The sequence below is a fragment of the Bos indicus genome, chromosome 8 (genome assembly GCF_029378745.1).
Source record: "Bos indicus isolate NIAB-ARS_2022 breed Sahiwal x Tharparkar chromosome 8, NIAB-ARS_B.indTharparkar_mat_pri_1.0, whole genome shotgun sequence".
In the NCBI taxonomy this organism is placed as follows: Eukaryota; Metazoa; Chordata; class Mammalia; order Artiodactyla; family Bovidae; genus Bos; species Bos indicus.
Genome location: NC_091767.1, coordinates 61122633 through 61150140, shown reverse-complemented (window position 1 = coordinate 61150140; position 27508 = coordinate 61122633). Strand labels below are relative to the sequence as shown.

Here is a 27508-nt window from a genome sequence, read left to right as displayed (position 1 = left end):
TTAAAAAAAAAAATAAGAATGGCAAAACAAAAGAGCTGAATTTATATGTTTCCCATTTGCTATTTAAAGTATCTGTCAAAGCAATTTAAATATACTTTCACACAAAGGCAAGCTGACACATGAACTATTAAGAACCTCCAACAGTAATAAAATATCCTCAAAGTAGCATATATTACATGCAAAACACTATAGGAAAATAAGAAGCTACAGATGAACCAAAATTATTCTATGAATAATGTGAACAAATAATGTCACCCTAGCTTCCTCTCCCTTATTAAAATAAGTCTTTTTCCCAGGTAAAAACTGTAGTTCCTACGAAATTCCCCATCCTATTATAAAAGCCTAGACTGATTTCAGAAAAACGTAGGGAATGAAAACTATCATCTAAAATTCTTGCTCTGATCAGTTTTGCTTATTTGTTGTGGGGAGGGGAAGTAGTTTTTAACCCCTAAAATATATAAGAGGGGAAGAAGGAGAAAAATAGTTAAGAATGTCTTCAGTGTTTTCCTCCCAAATTCTACAATGTTAGAAATATCTGGTACAGATGCTCTTAAACTTACTATGTTCTATTTGCCCAATTTGAAACCCAAATATATCTAGTGGCAACAAATTATATAGTACTTGTTTATTTCTTATGAGCTCACCCCAATTTATGAAACAAAATCATATACCATACTGTACTAAATAATCTAGGTTTAATTCACTTTAATGAAATTAAACTGCTAATTTATTATAAAATTACAAGCAGAAAGTAAAATTTGACTCCAAATGTAATCAATTACACAAAAACTTTATTGTATAGGATGCTATTTAGAATTAGAGTAAAATCCTTACAAGAGACACTATTTTAACAGGACTAGTTCATATTCAGAATATTTTAGCCTGTTTAATAAACTTACAGTTCATTATTGTTTGAAATCACACAAGCTGTGATTCAAATCCTAAATGATGGTGACTCAGAAAAACTCAAGAGAATTTGGGGACTTAGAGTGAACTCTCAGCAACCTTTCTGAATTGCCTTGTCTCCAGAAAACAAAAACAAAAACAAAAATGGCTCCCCTGGCTACTCACATTAAGCCAGTCACTTCCTACTATCAATTTGAATGGGGTCCAAGGAGTACAAAATAATAGCCTAAGCCTTTGTTTCTCAAACTTAAGAAATATGAACTCCTTTAAAAAAGAAAGGTTCTCTTGAACATCAAATTGGCCCACAAATTCCAAATTGAGAAACACTCATTCAAGAGACTAAAGTCTGATTCTATAAAAAACGTCTTTCAATTGTGAATTATCAGTAAAAAGGGTTATCTTTATGACTTGTGTAATTCCTTTCTTAAGCATCAAAATAAAAATACAAATCTCAACAATTCTTAAAGATATCAAAGCCCATTCCCTCAAAATGAACTCTAGGAGTATAAGGAACCCATTCTGAGCAACAGTGCCCTACTCAAAACAGAAGTAAGAATCTGCTGCCCCCCTAATCATGACATATTCTGTCTCCCCCCACATACCTCCACCCTCACCAAAACAATACCTTTCGTCTTCTACAACCCAAACGCTCTCTTAAACAACTCATCTCTTAGTTTCTTCTCTTAAACTGTAGGATCTTTGAGGTCAGGGTCTGTGCCTGATTCATCTCTGTATGGATCAGCACACCTTACACAGTCATTCACAAATGCCCTATTTGTTGGCTGAATGAACGGATATGAAATCTATTTCTTTGGCTATTATTTGCTATCTCAGATTACTTACCTCTTTATTACCAATAAGTATCAGAGATAACCAAAAGTTTACAGACTTTCAACTCCTACAACATGCTCGTAAGATTAAAAAAACAAGTCACAACAGATGCCAAGTGCAGCCTTATTTCCTCAATCAAGTCATCAAGTGTTAGTCGCTCAGTCGTGTCTGACTTTGCAACTCCATGGACTGTAGCCCTCCAGACGCCTCTGTTCATGGGATTCTCCAGGCAAGAATACTGGAGTGGGCAGCCATTCCCTTCTCCAGGGGATTTTCCTAACCCAGGGATCGAACCCAGGCCTCCTGCATTGCAGGCAGATTTTTTATTGTCTGAGCCACCAGGTAAGCCCATATGAAGAAACAATTCCTGATAGTTTACCATACCAGGTAAAAATCAGTAAAAGATACAGATACAAACATCATTACCATCAATGTTCTCACAGAGCACCTTTATGAAATCCCTTTATAATCAAACTCTCATATGCTAAAATGCGTCAAAAATTAGCTGACAAATAGTAGCAACTTTAAAACCTAAATGTTTTTAAGTGGTCAATGAGCCTGTCTGAACCAATAATATCACAGTATATACATGACTACTTTTGTGGATAAGGATCTATAATACCTTTTGTGCAAAATGAAATAAAACTCATCAGATACAATAAGTTAAAACAAAATAATGCCTCTTTTCTTTCAAAACCACAAAAGTTTGTTTTACATTAAAAATCCATTGAAAAGTAATTCTAAGTTACAAAATAGTCAAATATGGATGGTTCCTTGGTTGCTAATGAAAAGCATTGCATAAGCTATTACTTTTAATTTTACCATGATTGTCATGCCTTTTACAGAAAAAAAAAAAAAAAAAGGTCTTTTGCATTGTAGAAAACGTAACAGCCTGAAAGATTAATGCTTTGTATATAAAATTTAGCTAGGTGACTTAAAAATTAGATCTCTATTGTCTTCACTATTTACTCAACTTCCATTTATGATCTTGGGATTTAGACACTTGGAAGGCTGTATTTTTATTCTTTCTAACTTTGCATTTTAATTTCATGGAATAAATAAGATCACACAACTATATCTCTACATTACGCAACATTTAGACACTTGGAAGGTTGTATTTTTATTCTTTCTAACTTTGCATTTTAATTTCATGGAATAAATAAGATCACACAACTATATCTCTACATGCAAAAGTCAAAAAAGTTTTTCGTTTTGTTTTCTATATTTGCTAGGCTTCCTCTAGTAGAGAGAAACACAAAGTATGATTAAATGTAGTTTTCATGGGACACAACATTTTTCAATTACAAAGTCCGTTATCTCTAAAACATTTTTTATAACAAAATAATATTCTGTAGTGGCTTTACTAAAGATGCTAAAAGAAACAGAAGTCCTAACAAATCATCTTTAAGACAGACTGTCTACCTTGTATTGTCTACAGTTATCTGAATGCTAATTTCCTGACCTACTCTATCATATACCTAAGGTTAGTTCAACTTTAAGTTAAGAGAGTTGTTAAGTTAGTTGATGTTATTAGCTATGTTTTTCAAATATTAGGTCAATCAGAAAGATTTTCACTAATTTAAAATTATCTAAATTTTATGACTATTAGAGCACTTGCTATTGAGTCAGATTTTCAACTTAATAGCCTCCTCTGAAGTCAAATACAAAGTAATAAAAAGAAGAAATTAACTTTTATTCTAAAATCTGCCCTTTTCATATTACAAGCCCATTAAACTAAAGATTTCTCTCTTATTTTCCAAATATCTTGTGGGAATGCTGAATAGCAAAAATGCATAATTTTTTTTTTTTTGCATTTGTTTTGCCTCTCAAATCGCATTTCCCTCTTCAAAGAAACTACTTTCCTATATAATAAACAACAAATCACCAGAGGAAGTTACTACTGATTTACTTCCTATTAATTAAAAATCTGGCAATTTAATACAATTACCACACATTTTTAGTGTTAAAAATGGGGTAGGGAGAATAAAGAGAGACTACCAGACAATGATAAAACAGGTGTAATTTGGTAATAGAGGCATATAGTCATATGGTCAGAAGTAAGGTTTTTCATTGGGAGAATCTAAATCCTTCCCAAATTACAACTAAAGAGAAAAGAAAAATAACATCCATATATAGACTTAATAGAAATGTGCTTGTATCTAAGAAAACTGGATACACAAATACTAAAAAGCAAGGGCTGTAAATTCACTATGCCTAAAATCATTTTGAGGAAAAAACCCCGAATGTCAGGATGTATATACTTCACAATTATCTGGATCATCAAATCTTAAATAATCAAAATCATAATAAAGTAATTTAGGTACCAAAAAACTTTGGCAATAAGCAAAGAAGTCAGTACAAGGGGATAATATCTAAATACAGTATATCTAACAACGTGAGAAAAATCAATCAACTCATCTAAAGAGTAAGTTAAAATAGCAATTGCTCTTATTTAAATATTGATCATTTTTAATGTGTGAAAAACGAACTCAATGTCAAACCTGAACCAGACTCCAAGCATTTCCATTCAAAGGTGAATTCATGTGAAAAAGTGTGTTACACACTTAAACAATGGGGTACAAAACCTACTGTACCAGGTAATTACCTACTAACAAAACAATGCTTCTATTTTAATTCTGGGTTATATTTCTTGCTTCTAAATGAAATCTGCATCTCCAATCCAACTTATAAGAACAATTTTTGTCCAAAATTTTACTGAAATACATTTTAAATGAGGGATGTTATTCAGTGAAAAACTTATCTTAATAGAATTTTTAAAGTCAAGGATTTTTTAAAAACCACCAATTGATAAGCAATTTAAAAAGTTAAGTATGCTCCTCTTTTCTGAACTCATATAACTTTGCATTTTTACTTATTTGTAATAGCATAAAGGCTGCTTCCTTTTAAATCAAGGCTTGTTTACATCTAACAATTATCTTTATTATGTTCAGAATTCTTATGTTGTTTTTAATAGGTCAGTTTATGTTCCCCATTTAGAAATTTTAGGGTTTTTTAATTTTGAAGGTATGTTTTTCTTTTTTTTTTTTTGGTGTGTGCGCCTCCCAAACAATAATTACATATTCACAACAAATTGATCATATTTTTAGACATATGTGTAAAAACCAAAGCAAATTTCTAAAAATATAGAAGTATTATTTGATATAATAAAGAGAGCCTAATTTTAACACTAAAGAAAAACACAACAGGAAAATAAAAATTTTTAACAAGTTATTTAACTTCACCATCTTCCATGTCAATTTTCAAAGTGGTCCATTTTTTAATCAAGGTCTACATATCTGAAAAGGTGACTACCTATTAAAATTCTCAATGAATTTAAAAGCACTGCTATAAAACTTTTCTTTAGTCCATTCAGCCCCTTAACTAGTCAAACAATGAAACAAATATTACAAGACGAAGGCTGACAAAAAATCATAATGAACCTCTCAGATGAGAAACTAATTGGTACTAAGTACACAATGGCTTACATTTAATCCTGTTAATAACCACACAAAAAAAGAAATAAAAGACTCACTTTTCAGTCATCTCTCTGGACCACTGGGCTAAAATAACAGCATGACTAAATCTGACATTGACCCCGTGGCCCTGCTAGGAGTTAAAAGAATTCCTTTGAGTCTTCTGAGGCCTGTTTTCAACTGCTCCAAAAGGGGTGGGCCAGTCATACACACTTGTTAGCCTTCTTTACAGTAACAGGTCAAATTAGAAATGGTCATATACACTGTAATATACACTAGCTCTTACTCAGATCTGAAGTCTGTACCTTACAAAACCACCACAAAAAGAACAATGAAATAGTAATAGTTGGCTGATAGTGTCATAGATGGATAAAATTTAATAGAAACAGTGAAATGTATCCAAGCAATAACATTTAACTTGAAATAAATTTTTTAAACAATCATAATGTCTAAATTAAGCAGACTGAAATTGAGACAAAGTACCAAGATGAACCACTAAATTTTAAAAAAGAAAAAAAAATTTATAAATTTTCTAACTTTATCACAACAGTTTTCAGCAGCCTACTGAATTAAAAGATACCTGTTACGTACATTTTTGTAACATGAATTCACGAGTAACATCCAGTGTCAAAAGGATACAAATCTGTCTGAAAGAAGTTTACTTTTCTCCTTTCATACTTTTCAAAATAGTTTATGACTTCCAAAAAAGATATTAGCATCTCTAATTACTGATTAAAAATAACTGTATATGGATTTACCATATTTGAAAAGATTTATCTAGTGCTAATATTAATACTTTTAAATTAATTTTCTTGAATAAGATCCAAGGCTTTATTCCTATTTCACAATGTCTAATCACTTAATATCTAAATAAACCAACCACTAGCGTATTTTACACATTTACCATAAGTTTTTGCAATTTAAAAAAAGTATTATCCTGTCAATATTTAAAATTAAAACAAAATATGTCTTGGTGTGTAATAATTTTTTTCTTAGTATTATACGGGTTTCTATTTGCTGAAAGCCAATAGATGTCCATATAATACTAAGAAAAAAATTATTACACACCAAGACGTATTTTGTCTCTATGGCAAAATATAAAGGTTAATTTCATTAATTCAGCTTCTGGACTTTTATTAAAGACCTTTTATAATCTTAGCTTATCACATTAATAAAATAAAATACTATAGTCAAAGAACTGTTACTTAATTGAACACAATAATTTAACTGAACATTAAGGCATTTTTTATTAATTCAGTAAGCCTTAAATCAATTTAGGATAAAGACCAGAGTTAAAACTGTAATACTTATCACAATCAAATTTTGTGAAATATGTCAAAGTTTAAGTGAACTATTAGAAAAAGAGAGTTTAAGCACTGTTTTGAAAATCTATAATGGCATATAAATCTCAACCTGTCAGGATGCAATATTTTGGGAAGGAGGTTTTCTTCCCCCCCGCCACCCCAGTTCTTGTTCTGGTCTCACTCCCTATCTTCTCCCATATATAGAATATTGTTTTTTCCGAAAACACCAACAATCAGCTAGAACACCAAAACATTAAAACCTCAAACTCACCAAGCTATAACAGAACTGCAAAATATTTCACAGACCACCTTTATTTAAAGCCCTAAGTCAGAATCCACTTTTCTAAACAAAAAACTGAACAGTTTCCACACTGCACAATGTAATTTTACCCTCATTGGCTTACCTTCTCAGCATTTTCTGGCCTAAAAAAAATATCAAGAATAAAAGTATTTCCATTATACTTTAGTAGTTACTATACATGTTCAGCCATTCAGTTTTAAAAGAATCTTCCACCCACTGCCAAAAGAAAAAAGAAAGAGGGAGAACAAAAAAGAAATCCTACAAAATGAGAGTTTCAAATAAAGACTGGAAAAGGCACCAGGCAATCATGACCTTTAAAAAAAAAAAAAAAGTCATCTGACGATTGTCTGTGAAGTTTTTTAATAGCATGAAAGCACTTCACCAGTTTGTTCTTTCCTTAATAAATTTCAAGTTCGGCTTTATAGTGCTCTCCTATGAAAGCCACACACAATAAATCTACGCATGAGCTTTAAGAACTAATAAACATTTGCTAGTAAAATGTGCTAACAGAAGAATTCTGTGTTATTTTAAAAACTGCATACTTTCACAACTGGATCACTTTTCATCTCACAGATTATACCCTGATTTGATGGAAATACTAGAAACAAATACATTTTAGAGGTGATTTGTGTTTCTCAGTAGTTATATAGGTACAGTAAGTAAAGACTAATTAGACTTTCAGTATACATTTTCTTCTTAATTTGAAACTCATTGTTCTTTAAAAGAAATTGCTTCTTGAGGAATCATTTGGTAGAAATCAAAATGCAAGATACAGTAACTATAAAATAATAAAGAAAATAAAATTTTAATAATGCTCTTTTTTCCTGCTAATAATAAATTCCGTAAATCAGTTTCATACTCTAGGAGCTCTAAAATTCACAAGAAACTACAATTATCAGACACAAAGAAACCCTGCCCTTACCCCAATTCCCAAAGTACTTAACAGACAGCAAGAAAGAGAATTTCAGATACTTCACTGTCATGGTATATAATCAATTAAACAAATACACCTAAAATTATGCATATCAAAATTAATCCTTTTTATCAACATTAGAAAGTTTTCTTAGCCAATTAGTTAATTGTACATCATAATATCATTTTATGGCATGTTAGGAAATTATTACAATTTTAAATGCTAAAAAGGATCTTTTTATTATTGTATATTAACATAATAAATACAAAATCCAGTTAAATAATGCTGTGTGATGGCACCTCACGAAACAAATGTAAAATAGAAGTAGCTTTGATCACATTAATTTGATATTTTAAAGTCTTCAAATATTAATGAAAAAGTATTTGGGGGAGATGTTAGGGCTAGAGGGCTCTACTTTTCCCTTACAATAGTAATGAACTATCCAATACTTAAATTGCCACAGCACTTCTCCCAGGATTTAACATTCAGCAGCATAAAGTTGTTTCATAAAACAAAATTCTTCATATTTGAAAAATAAGCATGTTTCGCAGGAATAAGCAAACTTTTAAATCTGGTTAAATGTGGTCAAGTTAAAAATGTATGTCCCTAGTCAAATGTATATTCATATGTCTATCTGAATATATACACACCATGGACAACAAATGCTAAAAAAACAAAAATTGAATATCAAATTACAACTGATTCCCTGTGAATAACTTCTGAATATACAATAATATTTAAATTAAAAATTTATAACAATACTGTACACTGCTAATTAGTATTTCTAGGATTTATTTAGTTCAACTATAACATAACATTTTTATTTCAACAGTAGAGCAACTATGAAAAGAAAATTTCGGGATTAATAATTTTCTATCAATTTCATGCACAGAGCTAACATATCTTTTGAGCTTCTCAATTTTTTTGAGCAAAATTTAAATTGCTACTGCCATTAAGAAAACAAAACCAAGAACAAAATTAGTTTTTCACTTCTAGTCCCCATGGATCTAAGTCCACACAATAATTCTTTCCAATCTGCAAAACAAAACAACGCACAAATAGATGGGCTAAGGAAGAAAGATCAAAACGAAGAAACAAGTTAAAAAAAAATCCTCTTTCCCTTTAGCAATCAACAAAACAACAAAAAAGAAAAAGTGGAAAAGTCACCGAGAATATATGACCATGTAAGCATGGGCACTCTTGCAGAAAACCAAGTCTGCAACCCAAGCCATGGGAAATTTAAATTAGAGCAAACGGCCACAATAGGCAGGGAAATCTGTATAGATAAAAAGGGACTGCTAAGGTTGCAGGTATACTACTAAACAGCTTTTGAGGTTTCCAAACAAACTTTATTAGTTTTATTAATTTAAAAAAATTATAAATAACCATATCCACATTATACGTAAAGAAAATAAAGTGTTTCCCCCTAAATCAAAATATACATATGTATGGGATACAGCTAAAGGAAGAAAAAGGATCCCCACTGCTTAATACTGAGAATCATCAAATCAGAAATTTGTTTTACAACTCTATCTCCCTCTATACTTAAATAATGTTAAATCAGTTTAAAAATCTAATGAAAGGAAGAAAAGTCAGAGAGGAGACCCTTTGCCGCTGATGTTAAGTGGTGGCACAATCATAGCTGAACACAACTCCTCTTGGACTACCCATAAAGAATTATACACCAAAGATAGTTTAACAAAAACTTGAAAATTAAGATGATCTGTGGTACATCCATTACATTTCATCTGCTAAATCAGATAATAAAGGAAATTTCCTAAACTAAAGCATTTCAAACAGAAGAATAAAGGGACTTATACAACAACCAAAGCAGTCACGGTATTAAGAACCAATACAAATATTCCACAACTTAAGAATTGATGGATTTTTTTTTTTAACCAGTAACTCACCAATCTAGAACATTTAGGTTCAATATTATGAATGTTTTAGGGGAAGTATTTCCTACACATAAAACCCAGTCATACTAGATTCAAATAAGAATATATTTATAGAAATACTTAAGTTATATTTATTCTCCCACAAATTTATATAATTTTTAAAGTCAACCAAAAGGTAGAGTAGATACAGGGTACTGAGTGTAGACCAAAATACTAATAACATGGGAGTGAGGTGATTTTTCAAAAGTGAAATTTTATTGAAGATTAAAATCCTGCTTAAAAGTGGAAAGTAATGCTATTTCTAAATAAAGCCATAGATAAAGTTCATTTTTTTAAAAAATCAGACTAACAATAAAAAATGGTTAGTACAATATAAGGAGTTTCAAGATTAACATGGTTGCACACCTTTTCTTTATATAAAACCTTTCTTCAGTTAAATTTGTGAATTTATGTCCTGAATTCCTCTCACCTGACTTTTTTCAAAGCTTAATTTTTTTAATTACTTTATAACCTGATGGATCAATCATAACCAGCCTGTTTCCTACATCTTTAGACTTTATACAGAAAGAGTATTGAAAAGCTTTCTAGAAATTAGGGCTTTCTTTCCCTACAGTAGGTAATTCAGGTGCTAGTTACAAAGCAAAATCAAAAGTGACCTACGCACTTCAAGGTACTGCCAATAAAACATTTGCTCTCAATCAGCAGCTCTAAACAGCTATTCTTTGATCTTGAGATAATTATAAATTGACAATAATATTTAGGCAAAAGCAGAAGGAAAGAGCACAAATTATTTTCTCATTATAGAGTTATGCTGTCTTCACTTAAAATATATTTGCAAGAGATGGGGATAAGAGTAGATGGTCTCAAGTCCACCGTGCACTAATTTTCGAAAGTACAACAAAAGTTGAAATTCTAAGGTAAAACTGTCATGGAAATAAAAGGTACACACATTTAGCGGACAAGATCCAATTTTAAATAATCCATTATTAGACTGCCCTTATATTTGAATCCGAACATGTATCACAAAAATAATTTTATCCCCAGATTTTATATCTCTATCCAGAGCTAATGATATCAGATCAGGATTGAAAAACTAAAAAACAAATCAAATCTATTCTTGTATATGTTAAGTACATCTATATAATTTAAAAAGAAAATGTGACCTTGCACATGCTTGATGCTCAATTAAAATATTCCTTTTTATCAGCAGAATCAACAACAATCTGGCAAGCAACTCAAAATGCTAAAAACTTAACCATGAAAATACCTTTAATTTATAACAAACAATGACTAAGAGATTTAAAAACTTTTGGTTAAAAAACTTCCAATAAGTCAACATTTTCACTTTATTAAGTGTTAACAACCAAAAGGAAGCTAACAAGAGATTAGTAAATTAACCTGAAATTAAATACAAATTTAGTAAAGTCTTATAAACAAGATCTACTTAAGAGAGATAAATTATCTGAGTAGCCTTCACTCTTACGAGGGGGGAAAAAAGTAAACATTCTCCATTTCTATACTTCTTTTGAAAAATGTCTGACAGTACTCATATGTGGTTCATATCAAATTTTACCTTCATACCATACTATCTATAAACTAATCTTCTTAGATAAGTGATCTCTATTAAGCAATAGATTATTTTTAGACCAAACAGCTATAAGAATTTTATACTTAAGCACTCTCTACCCAGACATCAGGATTCAACTTTATATGACAATTAGTTAAGAATGAAAATCTTGCCATCTAATTTTATGCTTCCACATTCCAAAACAAACAACAAAAAAACACAGACCTGTAAACGATTAATATTTTATGGCAAGTAAACATGTTATTTTTTTAAGTAGTTCTCAACAAATTCAGTATGTCTTCCATGAAAATCAAATCAGTTTCTATTATAAATGTCAAAAAAAAAAAGTAAAATTTCATTATCTCCCTAGGTACTTATCACTGTTGAAAAGCTACTGCAAGTGAATTTAGACTAAAAGTCATAGGTTGACTTTGGAAAAATGCATACCTAAGTTGCTGATCAACAATGAAATCACAGAAATTAGCGATATACATTCCAAAATGTTACTAAAATCCAACCTAATGTTAAGCTGCCTTAACATTTCTGGGATTTCAAACGAGATTTTCAGTCTGCTGAACAATGGCCATAAAAGGCTTTCAAACTTCACTCCATTCACAAGTAAAGTTGAAACTGAACATTTTTATTTCTTCTCTCCTTAGGACAACTTCACCATGGAACAGTGAATAACATAGTTCAAGTCATTATGCTAATTGGAAATTAAATAAAAAGATGCCCTCACAAAAGTGAAGTGTAAGGTGACATGCTACAACGAGAAACGCAGTCCCACAGCAGTGTTAGGGACTGCGCAGGGCAGGCTCACAAGCTGAAAACACCAGGGAGGGAGTTCTCTGGCGCTCTCAGTCACCAGAACTCTAACATGTGGCCATTTTTCAATTATAAGGCAGAAATTAAACTACACATCAATAAGAAGTATGTCAAATAGCAACCCACTCTTATGAACTATTAAACCATAAGATCTCTCTAGAAACTATGACTGACTGGTTAGCTGATGAACGCAGAAATGGGGGAAATACCACCAAAGAACTGAGGAGTACTGAAAGGAAGTTTATTTTCATTTCCAACTAACAGAATGCGTTCCTTTTACACATTAAAAGATGGTAACAAAGAACACAAGCTATGAGAAGCCAAAGTTATATTTCAATACGTGCTCTACTTTGAACAGCCCTGCACAAAACACACATTTTAAGCAGCTGGTCATGTCCTTAGACTAACCTATAACATCTGGTCCATCTGAGAAAATTTTTCTATCTGCCATTAAATTGCATAAAATACCCAATTTTTAAAAGGAAAAGAAAAAGGAGACACACAAGCAAGAAACAAAAAGAATACCAGAACAAAATAACAACCAAGAAATCTTCCAACAGCATACGCAGAATAGAGGTAGCCTCTAAAAGGCCATGTTATTAAAATATTTAATCATATCTGCCACATATTAAACCATTAATTAAATATGAATGGTGTCAAATACAGTTTTAGGGTTCTTAGCTTTGTTCTTCCTCCTTGCATTTAACCTGAACATTAAATCCTATCCATTCTTCAAGACTGAATTCAAAGGGTTACTTTTCAATTCAGTCTTGTACTTAGCCTATCTTTTTTAAAAAGTCTCCAATGTTCATCTGGAAATGGTTATGTATTGGGGCATCTCTTGTATTGTAGAAATGTATTTAACTTTGGAAATACAGTGAACTTCCCATAGTCATGCAGTTTAAGGTTTCTAAAGGCAGGGACTACACAATTCTTGAATCCCAACAACTTAACAGTATAGTGTCTGTACACTGTAAACATTCAGTAAGTAATAACTGGATTAATTTTAAGACTTCAGATTTAGGTTTTAACTAACAGATAATAAAATGTCACCAAATCAAAAAAATTTATTAAAATAAAGTGCCATACTAGAGACATGTTGTTCAAAAGCAATTTGGGTTCACAAAAAAATCTGAGAACTTTTAATTTAAAAAAACCAAGTGGAAGCTAAATGCCCATGCTTGCTATGGTAATAGTGAACTTATCTTGTTGTTACATGAGTTTTGTCAAAATATTTTCCTACTACATTAAGTTAGTCTATCCATTGTTGCATTTTAGCTTACAACCTTAATGAAATAAAATGTATTATTTTACCAATAAAGGAATTCCATTACCCAAAGTCACAGTTAGTCAACTGTGGAGCGGTAATAGACCTAGTAACCCCCACCAACTGAGAGCCTATGTCCATTACCTCATTTCAGAAGTAAACCTTAAACTAAGACTTGAGGGATGAGTAGGTATCAGCCAGGCAAGGTAGAAACTGATCCAGGCATATATAAAAACCCAGATCAAATAAAATGTGACATATTTGAAAAACTGAAATTCAAGTAGGTAAACCCCTAGACTCATATTTTAAATACTATCAAGTCTTAGTTGAGTGCCTAATAAATGCCAGGAATTCAGCAACTGCCTCTAGATAAGTTCTTCAACTTCTGAAATTATATCCACAACTTTTATGTGTGTATTTTTTAAGGGTAAAAGGAACTTAACACAAAAAGTTAAAAGACTTGCTGCACTAAGTCATTAAAAGCCATAATTTTACTTCAATTTCAAAAGTCATGACTTTTACTAAAGCCGTAATTTCACTTCAACTTCACGTAGTACTATATAAAGAACACTATGTATACATTACTCTATACAACTAAATTCACCCATGATTTGCTAGGTACACATTATGCGCCATATGCTGATGAACTAAAAGAGTGACGTGCCAAATTGTACATACTGAAGGAGTTCTACATTAATGTAAAATTCTATACCATAACAATAACATACACTAGGAACTAAATAGGTTTATTCAACTTTTAAAAACACTATACTCTTCATTCTTTAAAGGATATTTTCTTTTTAAAATCCAAACCTATTTAAAATTTTCACTAAATCTAAATTTTTCAAAATTATTAAAAGAGAAAGAAACAGTAAAATGTAAAGCATGCTTCTGAAAGTGGACTTAGACTATTATACATTTAAAATACATTTAAAAACTGTAACAAGTATATTATTCATCAATTATTTAAAGTTACTACTCATTCACTTCCAAAAAGTATTCATTATATGCCTAATGTGTCCAGCTCAGATCAGTGTAGAAGATATAAAAACAGTCCACAGTCCTAGCCTAGAAATGAAAAATATCTTTAGATATTATTATGGACTGATCGCCAGGATATACTGTTAAGAGAATAAAAGCAAGGTAGCTCAAAGTGTAGATCATATGCTACCATTTATTTATATAAGGGGGAAGGAGGATATGAAGATATTTAAATATTTGCTTATTTTTTTTTAATGTAAGGACAAATCATCAATTTCCTCTTAACAGTTACCCCTAAGAGGAAGAGTGGGAACAGGATGAAGAATGGACAGAAAGCAGACTTCTCTGAATATTTTTTACCTAGTCTTGTTGATTTCAATTTAGAACCTTATAATTATTTTACATAATTATGCAACAAATTGAATTATTTAAAGGTAAGACTGAAAAATAACATATGAAAAGCAAAATGAAACAAACAAACCTATCTATATGTCTAGTTGATAGCACAATCACAGGGAAACACCTGAATTTAAACTTCTAGATAACTACTAATTCACAGGAAATACAGGGGACAGTGGAGCATGTTAAACACTACCACAAAATTCAGACTCAGGAAATTCTAGAAGATAAACAACCAGGTCAGTACAACAACTAAATTATAAGGAAGGAAAAAAAAACACATAGAAGGAGACAAAGGATGAACCTATAGATTAAAGGACACAAGTTATCACCCAATTATAATAAATAGATCTGATTCAAATAAACTATAGGGAAAAAAATTAAGAGTCCATCAGGGAAATTTGAAGACTGAATGGTTATTTAATGATAAAAGAATTATTGGTAATTTGTTTATGTGTGATAATGATTGTTTCTTAAAAAGAATAATTTTGTTTCAGAAATACAAATTAAAATGTATGTATGGATGGATACGTACATGAATGATATGATATAATGACTGTGATTTGCTTCAAAGTAACATAGGGGCATGGAATTATACATGAGAAAAAATTGGTCATAAGTTGATAATTGTTGAAGCTGGTTTATGGAACACTGAAGCTATTACAACATTCTATTTCTGTATACCTTAAAATTTCTATAGAAAAAAAAAAATCAACAATAATTTAACAACCACTCCCAGAGCTAGTAAAGTCCCTTTCCTATGAAGGAAAATAAGTTGGTGATTATTCATGTATAACTCCTATAGCACTTACCATCATTCAGCTGTCTTATACAATAATCCTTCCCTAAAGAGAGATTCCCCTCACAAATTAAAACACATGCTTATTTCCTTTGGTGCATCTTTTCTTAAACCAAGAAACCTGTCTTTCTAGTGAATGTGTAAATCACAGGCTACTCCTATTGGGAATAATAAATGAAAGTAAAGGGTTAGAATTTTAAAAGGAAGACAAATGACAGAGCAGGTAACAGTTACATAAAGAAAACTTAGAAAAGAGTTAAAAAAGTAAAGGAAATGAAGTTTACTTCTAGACCTTAGAAATAAACTCCTATATCCCTCAGTAGAAACAGCTGACAGCCATATGTAACACGTACTGAAGGCCTATGTTTTGGCATGGATTTATTATAAGCAGAGACCTTCATCATAAAGCTGCATATACAGAGGAAGGCTAGCCTGAGCACACTACCTAAGTGCTACATTCTCAAGGCCTCCTGGAACCCAAGGAAGCTAATCAACAACTTCAAATCAGTAAAGTATTAAACATTTAGAGGAAGAATAAAAAGGGAAGAAAATGTCTCTTGGTTGTATATTACTTGCCTTATTATGTATTCTAATTGCGTATTAAAGCAAAACAAACATTTACAGACCTCACTGAAACTGAAGTAATGGGAAAGAGCCTCAAGTTTCCACAGAACAAGAGCAGTGCTGCACTGGTTACTATAAATTTAGCAATAGTTAATGAAAAATATGGATCATCAGACCTTCATGTACTACCACAAATTCACCAATCTTGCTTTTTAAAAAGTTTTTCAAGTTTTCAACCACATCTATCCCCAGGATTTGGAAAGACTTAACTCCCATGCTTAAGAAGAGACTTCTGTGAATAACTTAAGCTTATCATATTTTGTCTCTTCATTGAAACACCAATACCACTCCATCAATATTTGAGCAATTAATGGAAAACAAAGTCATATATATGGCAAAAAATTATTCTAAATATTACAAGAAGGCTCCTGAGGCAAAGACTTATCCTCAAGGAGTCGTTAATCTCTTCTATCATATTGATATTTCAAATATGCCATAGTTTGGGGAGTTTGGGGAAGAGGGGGAATAGTACACAACATTATTGTTGTTAACAATCATCATCATTTCAAAAGCACACCAGAATTTCCAAAAACTTTCAATGATATAAAAAAATATTTTCTCTATTTTTGAATGGGCTAATAATGATCAGAAAGGAAAGCACACTCAAAAAGGCATCAGTACCGAATATATTGCCTATTAACTGGAAAAACTGGATTATAGCATTTGTAGATCAAGGAAATAAAATAGGGGATATATAAATTTTTTTGAAGAATCTATAAGAGTGAAACAAATTAATTTACAGACTTGCAAAATTTGTTTCCATTTGATTAGAACAAAAAAAAAAAAAAAAATCCCAGGAACAAAGAGTAGGGGTAAATTATTTCAATATGGATGGTAGGAACATACACTGAATGTCCGAAATCAAGAATTACTTGAAATTACTTAGGTCTTGAATCAAATATTTTTACCAAAGTTGCAGAAAAAAGTGACATAAATTTATATACTACACATACATTAAACTTTAAAAGAATGGATACCTCTAAGATGAATCAATTTCTTTAAAAACTGTAAATGGATGAAACAATAAGGAAAATCTTATTTGAAAAAAAATTCTAAAAAAACATAAACCAATGTAAGTAATAACTATAAGAAACAAAGACTAGGAGATAAAAGCTAAGAAATAACAAAGAGTCTGCCAGTAAATCAAACAGAAATGTGCAACATGACAAGTCATGGTAAAAACCACTGCAGTTAATTGGAACCCTCATATATTACTGGTGAGGACACACAATGGCGCAGCCACTGTGTTCAAGTCTGGCAGTTCCTCAAAAACTGAAACATAGAAACATCAGTAATCCTATTCCTAGTTTATACCCAAAAAATACCCAAAACAAGTATTCAAATAAATACTTGTACGTGAATGTTCACAGTGGCACTATCCACAACAGCCAACAGGTAGAAACACAAATGTCCATCAACAGATAAATGGATAAACAAAATGTAGGTATATACATACAATAGAATATTATTTGGCCTTAAAAGAGGAATGAAGTATTGATACATACTACAATATGCATAAGCCTCCAAAACATTATGCTAAGTGAAAGATGCCAGACACAAAAGGTCACATACTGGATGATTCTATTTACATGAAATATCCAGAACAGGTAAATCCATAGAGAGAAAGCAGATTTGTGCTTGTCAGGGTCTGAGGCAGGAGGCTATAAGGTGTGACTGTTCAATGGGTGCAGAGTTTCCTTTGGATATGGTGACAATATCTGGGGGTTTCCCTTGGATGTGATGAAAATGTTTTGGAACTAGATACAGGTAATGGTTCTACAACACTGTGAATGTGCTAAATGCCTCCAAATTGAACCTTTAAAATGGTTAATTTTATGTTAATTTCACCTCAATAAAAATAAACAAATGCAATACAAATAGTCCCTCTCCAAAATACAGTTAAAGACAGACATGCTTCTTATTGTCTACTTATAACATAAAATACTAAAATTGTTTTCCAGAGATGTCTCTACATACCTAATTACCAACTTCTTTTCTAAAAGCCAAACCTGACAATTCCATCATTCCCTTTCCTCTAGAATCCTCATCTCCCTATGGTTCAGCTACTCCTAACCCCATCCTCACCACCCATATCAATCCCTGTCATTTTGCCCTGAGAAACTCTAGTTCCAGTATGAACCACCACCCAGTTAACCTGCTCCTCTTTCTGTGGAAAGATCAACGTTCTTTTCAATTTATCAAGCTTTTCAGTATGTAAATGTGAAATAACAATAAGATATCCAAATGGAAATATTCAGCATGGTGGACACAGAGAACTTGAATTCAAGAAAAGTGGCAGATCATGATGAACACATTAGTATTTGATGAAACTAGGTGTCACCTTAGGGGAAAGCAATTTAGAGAAAGGATAGGCTAAATGCTTGTTCTGATATTCTGCAAAGTTTTGCCTAACCCTGGATCATTCCCTAGATATTACTGGGAAAAGTTATGAAATCCTTCAAAATGAGTTCATTACAAGCTCATATTGTTTTAATTTTGATTGAACACTACTTCTAAGCAATCCTTTTATTCTCTTACTGTTGAATTGTTAGTGCAGTGACCTCCAATCTATGGGCTTTAGACTCCTGAGGAGCTGTAGAATTAGTTATCACAACACGTAGCAGAAGTATGCATTATATAAGGCCATATATGTGGGAAACGGGCCTTACATACTATTTTTCAAATGTGTACACAATGTTGTGGTTAATAAAATACAAAGTCATGTATGAGTGTACTGAATAGCTTTTTGCTAATAAGCATTTTCTCAATTAACAAGTATTAAAAATATAACTATAGTCATGTGTGGGGGAAGGGGTCCACAAATTTGTTCTGATGTTTAAAGAAGTTGTCATCTTCAAAATATTGGGGTCCACTGCCTGATAGTACTCCCCATAGCACCTAAACATCCTTCCCACACTCTAAGCCTCTAAGTACCCTGACCCACTTCCACTTTCATTTTCCCAAGAAAATCAAATACATCTTCATATATTCCCTCATTTATCTCAATCCTTCTGAATTTATTCTTTCTTCTCCATTTCTATGAATATTTGATAATTTAGCAATTAAATATCTTTCTATGACTAATTCAGACATACATATCTGATCCCTTCTCTGACTTACCTTCCCTATTCCAATCCACCAAATAGGTTTAATCTCTCCTCCTTCAAGAAATTTCCCCTTCTACCTAAAAACCATTATCAAACCTCTCTTTTTTTGATAAAACTTTACCTGATTCTGCTCTATGTTCTACCTACTAGTCTATCTCTTCTTCCTTTTGCTATCAAATTCTCAGAGCTGGCCTCCTAAAGCCTGAGCTAGACACCTGTTTTTTAAGATTATGTTGAAATAGCCATCTCATTTCTTCAGGTATCATGGCTGCTCTCTTAAACAAGGTCAAAATTAAGTAGTTAGGAAGTAGGTTTCCTATGGATTGGAAACCTAAAATATTTCCCATCTGGCTCCTTTAAAAAAAAAAAAAAGTCTGTTAACCTCTGGGGCTTCAAAGCATCATTTATATTCAATATCATCATTTTCCTCTGAGAACAAGTGGGTGCCATTAAAAGTTCTGAAGCAGCAATACACTTAAGACTTTAATACTGAGCAAAGGGCATTTGAAGACTACTGATTTAACAGTGTACAGGGAGGATGTAAAAGATCATTTAAGAAAATATTGCAAGAGACTACGCATTACACATAAAGGGAGAAAAATGAAAGGGACTTTTTAACAGGATAAGCATCAATACTAGCTTACTACATGTGACAGAGGAAACAAAACTAACGCCAAAATTTCATTTCTCCATGATGTGGCTCTCAGAATCTACATTTTCTTCTACAGTCTACTGTAGACTTACAGCTCTTCATAGTTTCTACATTACTGATTGCAGAGTTCCTAAAAATCTTAATACTAATTCCATATCTTCTATGTACCAGGCATTCCACATGCTTGCTATATGTCTATCTCCTGAGAAAGCAAATCATTTAGCAAAAGGCAGAACCAACAGAGTTGGCCAATGAGAGCATAGAGCCAATGTCAGAGGTGGATGGAGTACTCACCTGTGGTACCAAGCAGAGAGAGAGGGGAACTAAGATTGCACGTCCAGAACTGGCTCTAGCCAAACAGGAAGAAACAGTTATGAATTTGCTTACAGCAGAAGCAGAGTGTCTTTGATATCCTGACATACTCTTTCTGATATTCAGACAGACCACCATTAGATTGGTAGGAAAGTCTCATGAGAAACAAGCCAAAAACAAGACAAAAAGGTGAGGAATTAAATGGAACAGACCCTAATGGTCTTTTGTCTAGGAAAAGCAGTCTTCCTCATTAAAGATGATACTACTTTTCAAATGGCCAATATGATACTAACCTTCATTAACAGACTTTTCACATCCCACAAGATTGAGAAGGATATCGTCATCTTTATCATCAACTTCACATCCCAGCAGCATCCAGCTTTCCACATTATCACTTTCTGAAATGGTGCTCTCTTCCTCTTCACTTGAACTGACTTCTATAATCATGACCTCCTGGATTGTACCCGATCTCTCTCCAGGTTTAGACTTCTCAATATCCCTCTTGCACTTCTTATCTGCTAAATCATTAGAATGAAGAGAAGCAGGAGAACCTTGGGTCTTTTCTTTTGCATGGACTCTAAAATTCTTTCTTTCACATCTATAAATACTATCTTCATCAGAGAGTGTGATGACCTCTGACCCATCTGACAGTTGTATGACCTCACTATCTGAAAGGACAATTAAATTCTTTTGATTTGGTTTACTACTGAATGATTCAGAATTCCCAGAGTTCCTGTCTTCATGTTCTTCCTCCCTGATGACATTATCAAGATCTTGGGCATAATGAACTTGGCTGTAGAGCTGAAATTCCACCTCACTATCAACACTCAGTTCACTAGATGACTCTTCACGATAAAGCTCATCTTCATATGCTTCTATGGTCTCATAACCACCAAACATCATGGAAAGTCAGTAAACCTTGATGCTGTAAAAAAGAAAGTCACACAAAGAATATATTTTAACAGCTCGGATCATGCCTGTTTAGTCCATAACGATACCACCTCTTAGATCTAACTTTTGTGAAGGTCATCAGTTTTCTCAATGACATATTAAAAAAGATCCTTCTCTTAGGATAGTACCATTTTTCAAAGCTTTCTAAATTCTGTTATGACCCACTCTAATGATGCCCATCCCTCCCAAATGAAAATTACTACTAACAACAGAGTTACAATTATATAATATTAATGGAAATGTCATATTTCACAAGTATGTTAGAAAGAAAAAACAGGCTGAGATCCACTGTTTCAGGCATCCATCATTTTTTTTTTTTCCAAAATACTAAAAATCACAAAAATATTTTAGATCATTCTCACTACTATTCCATCCATTTATCAACTTTTCCCTGGTTCTGTATCCATCTTTTCGGGTGTACATTCTCACAGGAATATTACTTCAATTATAACTGAAATCTACAAAAGACATAATTATCTTATTTACTGCCTTGGTATATATTTTTATTCTCAATTAAAAAATTAATCCTATGGCTTCCTGATCTTTGACCAAAAGAATACATAAAAATACCTAATAGGGAGTTCCCTGGCAATCCAGTGGTTAGGATTTGGCTCTTTCACTACCGTAGGCTCAGGTTCAATCCCTGGTGGGGGAACTAAGACCCCACAAGCCACACGGTGCAGCTAAAAATTTTAAAAATATGATAAACCTTAGTTTGTTTCTGTGCTACCTATAAAGATATGTATGAAATACAAACTAATCAAAGACCTAAAATTGACGTAAAACTCAGCTTTAGGAGCACTTTACTTTCCTACTGTGGCTCAGATGGTGGCTCAGATGGTAGACTTCCCTGGTGGCTCATATGGTAAAGCATCTGCCTACAATGGGGGAGACCTGGGTTCAATCCCTGGGTCAGGAAGACCCCCTGGAGAAGGAAATAGCAACCCACTCCAGTAGTCTTGCCTGGAAAATCCCATGGACAGAGGAGCCTGGTAGGCTACAGTCCATGGGGTTGCAAAGAGTCGGACACAACTGAGCGATTTCACTTTACTTTCCTACTGTAAGTATGTTAAAACCTGCTCATCTCTCATTTCAGTTTAAATATTATTAATACTTCTTCATAGAAGCTTTCCTTGACCCACCAGGCTAAATTGTCTCGCCTTTAAAGGTTTCCACATCATTTCAAAACATTCACATTTCTAATTACTAATACAATGTAAATTTCCCATAAGCACAGAGCACACACCCCAGGAGGGCAGGAACTATATTGCTAAGTCGTTTTAGTCGTGTCCGACTCTGTGCAACCCCATAGACGGCAGCCCATGGCTCCCCCGTCCCTGGGATTCTCCAGGCAAGAACACTGGAGTGGGCTGCCATTTCCTTCTCCAATGCATGAAAGTAAAAAGTGAAAGTGAAGTTGCTCAGTCGTGTCCGACTCTTAGTGACCCCATGGACTGCAGCCTACCAGGCTCCTCTGTCCATGGGATTTTCCAGGCAAGAGTACTGGAGTGGGGTGCCATTGCCTTCTCCACTATATGCACTTTATTCAACAACAGATCCCCAAGGCCACACGGAGTAACTGGCATTTATCAAGGTTTCTATCAATGGCTGTTGACTAATGAATGAATATATGAATAATATCATCAGGAATTTGTTTAAAAGCGCTAATAAATCTAATATGTGCCTTGTGCTAGTGCTCAGTCGATCGGTCGTGTCTGCCTCTTTGCAGCCCCATGGACTGTAGCCTGCCAGGTTCCTCTGTCCACAGGATTTTCCAGGCAAGTATATTGGAGTGGGTTGCCATGCCCTCCTGCAGGGGATCTTCCCAACCCAGGGATCAAACCTGCGTCTGCTGCACTGACAGGCAGATTGTTTGCCACTGAGCCACCTGGGAAGCCCTTAATATGTGTCTAAAATATGAACATTATGATGAGATGAATTTTGTAGTTGTCTCCAACTATTCCAAAGATTCTCATATTATCAACCAAAAATCTACACAGATGTTTTGATTAGGTACTAATGGAACACTGATCAAAAAGAAAGTGCTGGAAAAAAAAACCCTTTTTGTTAAAAAAATCATGGACAGTCTAGAGAACAATTAATAATGATAATTTATCCTTTCTACTCTGCTTTTAGCTACAAAGTATTTATAAAGACTAGTTGTTTTCTTAGCTCTCTGCCCAAAATGTCAGGGTACTTCTGGTGATACAACCTGCTGATTCCAACAATCAAATGAACAAGAGGCAAAAATGTACTACACCCATGCTGGAGTTTCTTGTTTTACAGAAACAAACAAACTTTTGCTGTACACTTTAAACCTTTACAATGTTGTGTGCCAATTATATCTCAATAAAGCTGGGGTGGGGGGAGGATGATCAAAAGTTCTGAGTCAACAATACTATATGACATATTTGAAGGCTAATCAGAGTGTAAATCTTACACATTCTAATCACACACAAAAAAGGCAAATATGTGAGGTGATGGATGTGTTTGTTAATTAACCTTAATGCAGTAATCATTTCACAATATATACATACATCAAATCACTATGTTGTACACTTTAAACATACACAATGTTATTTGTCAATTCATCTCAGTAAAGTTGGGGGTACCCATCTCTCTATGCCTTTTTTTTTTCCTTCTAAAAGGTAAAATATATCTGTTCCCTTCTTGCACTGTCCTTCAGGTTGCTATGCTGTTGTTGTCATACAAGTTGAATGTGGCTGTCTGAATGATAATACTCATAGCATTTATCAGTTTATATTGAAATGTTAGCCTCAGAGGAATTCAAATAAAAGATGAATCCTTTCCTTTTTATTTAATAGGTAAATTAATTCTAAAAGAAGTCAAAGGAATTATGCTTCCTTCAAAATCCTCACTGGATCCATCCTGAGGATCCAGTGTGGACTTAAGATAAAACATAATTCCAGTGCAGCACAGAAAAAATTAAAGAGCTAAATTACAGAGTTACAAATTTGTACTACTCTGGAGCCATCCCAAAGGAAAGGGATTAAGAATAAATAGAGCCATAGGCACACCTGTGAATGTATGCCAAAAATAAACTACAAAAATAAAATAAAAACAGACTTCCTTGGGTCTAAGGGTTTATCTCTTTCCCTGAAATGTAGAAAATGAATTTAACAATTTAGCCCCTATGGCATTTAAGAGGATTTTGTACCTTCTGTACTGAAAACTGTGCTCAGCATAACCTGCTCTTCTATTTATGTAGCTTATATTTGCCAGAGTAAAGGTTTGCCTGAGGCTATGTTGGTTTATGTTACTACCTTAATTACACTCAAATGCATTAATTTTCTTTTTTTATGTATACTCAGAGGACAAATATGAAAAAATATACATGTCTCTAACTTTTAATTTAGAAGGACTTCTCAGCTTTTTTATTATTGTACACAATTCTCAAGCATATTTAACTAGATAACAAAGGCCCTATGAGAGTCACAAAATTTTAAATCTGGAAGAGACTTTTCAGAGAATCTCATACAATCTTCTCAATTTATGTATAAGGAAACTTAGGTCCAAAGAAATAAAGAGGCCTATCCAAAGTTATTTACCTGGTTAAGAAACACATTTCCCTGATTCTCAACCAAACGTTCACTAACATTAAAAAATTAACAACTTCAAATAAAGATTAAAAAAAAAATTCCTTCAAAGCTATATATGCATTGGTTTTAACACCTAAATTTATCTCACAAATATCCACTTTATTTCCCAGTAGAGTTTAAAAACTATGAAAGAGGCATTTTAACTGGAAAGAAAAGCATACATTATCAGTTTACTATCCAAGAACATCCCACGTTTGTATTCAGACAATAAATAGCAATGCCACAACCAAAAAAGATGGCTCTTACATAAGAGAGAAACTGCAAAGCCTCTCGCCTTTCAAAAGTAGGAGCAGTATTCATTCACTGAAATTTTTTGAACTAGGTAACTTAAAGCTTATTTAAGCTTTCAGATTTTACTATACAATCTTTAAAACCAACATTTCTACTCTTACAGTCTACTAACTGGTCACTTCTTTGGAAGGAATGATGCTAAAGCTGAAACTCCAGTACTTTGGCCACCTCATGTAAAGAGTTGACTCATTGGAAAAGACTCTGATGCTGGGAGGGATTGGGGGCAGGAGGAGAAGGGGACGACAGAGGATGAGATGGCTGGATGGCACCACTGACTTGATGGATGTGAGTCCGAGTGAACTCCGGGAGTTGGTGATGGACAGGGAGGCCTGGCGTGTGCGATTCATGGGGTCTCAAAAGAGTCGGACGTGACTGAGCAACTGAACTGAACTGGTCACTTCAGTCTTGTTATTTCTTTTCAAAGAACTTTTAGCCTATGTTTCTTTCTGATGAGACAGTTATCCATCTCAAGGAAATTTAAATGAAATTCACATCTTGATTTTAAGCCTAGCTTTCATTAGAACATGATTAACAGTTTAATTTTAACTTAAAATTTCTGACTTACTCTTAGTGAGCTATCCTGACAGTGACAGATTTGAAACACTACTGACTCTAGTGTTATATTTTCTGTCCACTCTTCAAATAAGATTTTCACTAGGAAGTAAATCAAACTGAGATAGAGAATCCAAATGTGGGAAACAATGGTCACAAAAAAAGTCAGAATACAAGATGTTGGTAGGAGAAAATAATGCTTAATTTATTCAGACAAGTCCAGCTGTTCCTGAGATAAAGTCTTTACAGGATAACTAATTTTATCACAACACTTCCTTCACCCTCAGCCTTTTTCCTTTTGCTACACAGTTATCTTAATCTTTGAAGCTATTTTACAAGCCTCACTTTCATGTCTTCCTTGGTTAATTCCCCACTCTCAGATTCTCTTGAAAGCAGCCATAGTGAGCTGTCCTCAAAGCACAATACTGTCTGAAATATACACAGCCTAAATATTTAAAACCCAAAGAGTTTTGGAAGAGACCTGAAAGTCATTAAATTGAACGCTCTCATTTTATACATAGAGAAACAGGCTCTGAGAAGCTTATTTATTCATTGAGCCTAAAAGATCTCCTAATTCAATCCTGTAATCTGAAATTAAGGTAAATACACGCTAAAAAGATTTCTAAGAATTTTCGACTCGCCAGCGCCGAGTTGGTGGTGGAGCCGCCCCCGGAACTCAGGCCTACTGCCTCTCACTCAGCCAGTTTTCCCACAACACCTGCAGCTCCTAAAGTTTAAGTTAACTGCCGGCTCCCAGGATGTGAAGGATAAAAGGAAGGCATCAGCGAGCATAGCGCAGGTCTCCTTGTTTCACATGCGGGAAGGGGCCCAATCCTCGAAATTTTTCTGTCCCAACAGCTGCAGCTGTTGCTTCTGACAGCTGAGGTTGGATTTGGTCCAAGACTGTTCGGTTCTCAAACGCCGACCTCTCTTCACGTTTAACTGACAGACCCGCTTTCCTAAAAGAGGAATCTCGGGGTTGTGGAGGTAAAGTAGGCAGAAACGCCACTCCCCACCAAGGCCACGGGCGCTCAGCCATTTCTGAACCACAGCCTCAGGCCTCGGAGCGGCAGAGAGAAGCGGACACCACAGCGGGTCCGCGGAGTCGCGTGGGGCAGAGATCGACTGAGAGGCCACGAGACGAGCCCCGCCACGAGTGAGGGAAGAACAGGGACACGGAGGCCGGCGAAGAGACACGCGCTAGTTCCACAGCCTAGTGGGGAGGCGGAGGGCGGGCAGGGGGCACCCCGGCCATGGACACCTTGGGGTCCGTCACACATACTCACTGCCGCGGCTGCGACCAGGAAGCACCAACCAGGAACCAAAACGCGTAGAGGGACGGGGAGGGGCGAAGACAAATGAGGTAAGGAAACGGCGTCCGCGCGGACCCACGAGGAGGGAAGGCACTTCCGGTGAAAACAGAGCTCCTGGAAGTCGTCTTCTGTCCCCGCCCACTCCTCGCCACCAGTAGACGTGCGTAACAACTATTAACCCTTTGCCTTCCCCGCATATAGTCTTTTATTAGTTTGCCTTTGTTTGCTCAGGACTTGCCTGAGCACGTGAAAGAAACGGCTTCTTTCACAAGTATCTAGGCTGAATCTGTGTTAGAGAATAGCATGTTTGAATGACCTGCACAGGTGATATGCTACTTACCGAGCCAAAAGGGGGAGAGTTAGCACTTTCCGTGCTGGAGATAAACACTACATCTCCCATGATGCTCCAGGGCGAGGTTTAGGCCAGGTTCCGCCTTCTCCCAGATCTCGGGGGACACCCTCCTTGTGCCACGTGGCGCGGGAGCGGACGGAGAGCCAGGTGCTGGACGAGCCAGGTACAGCAGGAGGCTTGGCTGACGGATCCGGGGAACCGCAGACAGGGAAAAGCCTCTTTGAGAGCGCCTGGCTTCTAGATCCTTCTCTCTTGCCAGGTGATCTTAGG

At 34.3% G+C, this 27508-nt stretch overlaps 1 protein-coding gene across 3 annotated transcripts in view; it reads right to left on the bottom strand.

Moving 5' to 3' along the window:
* The window catches only part of ZCCHC7 (zinc finger CCHC-type containing 7), a 257902-nt gene extending 230908 nt beyond the window's left edge, over nt 1-26994 (bottom strand). Inside the window, exons 1-2 of one of the 3 annotated variants that reach the window (XM_070794773.1) lie at nt 26860-26994; nt 20453-21084 (exon numbers count right to left, since the gene is read on the bottom strand). In XM_070794773.1, coding sequence (XP_070650874.1) covers nt 20453-21062 — 610 coding nt within the window. In that variant the 5' untranslated portion in view covers nt 21063-21084; nt 26860-26994. Of the gene's footprint in view, nt 1-20452; nt 21085-26855 lie in introns of all 3 variants that reach the window. The other 2 variants (XM_019966215.2, XM_070794774.1) reach the window with 2 other exon arrangements.
* Nucleotides 26995-27508: the final 514 nt, after the last annotated feature.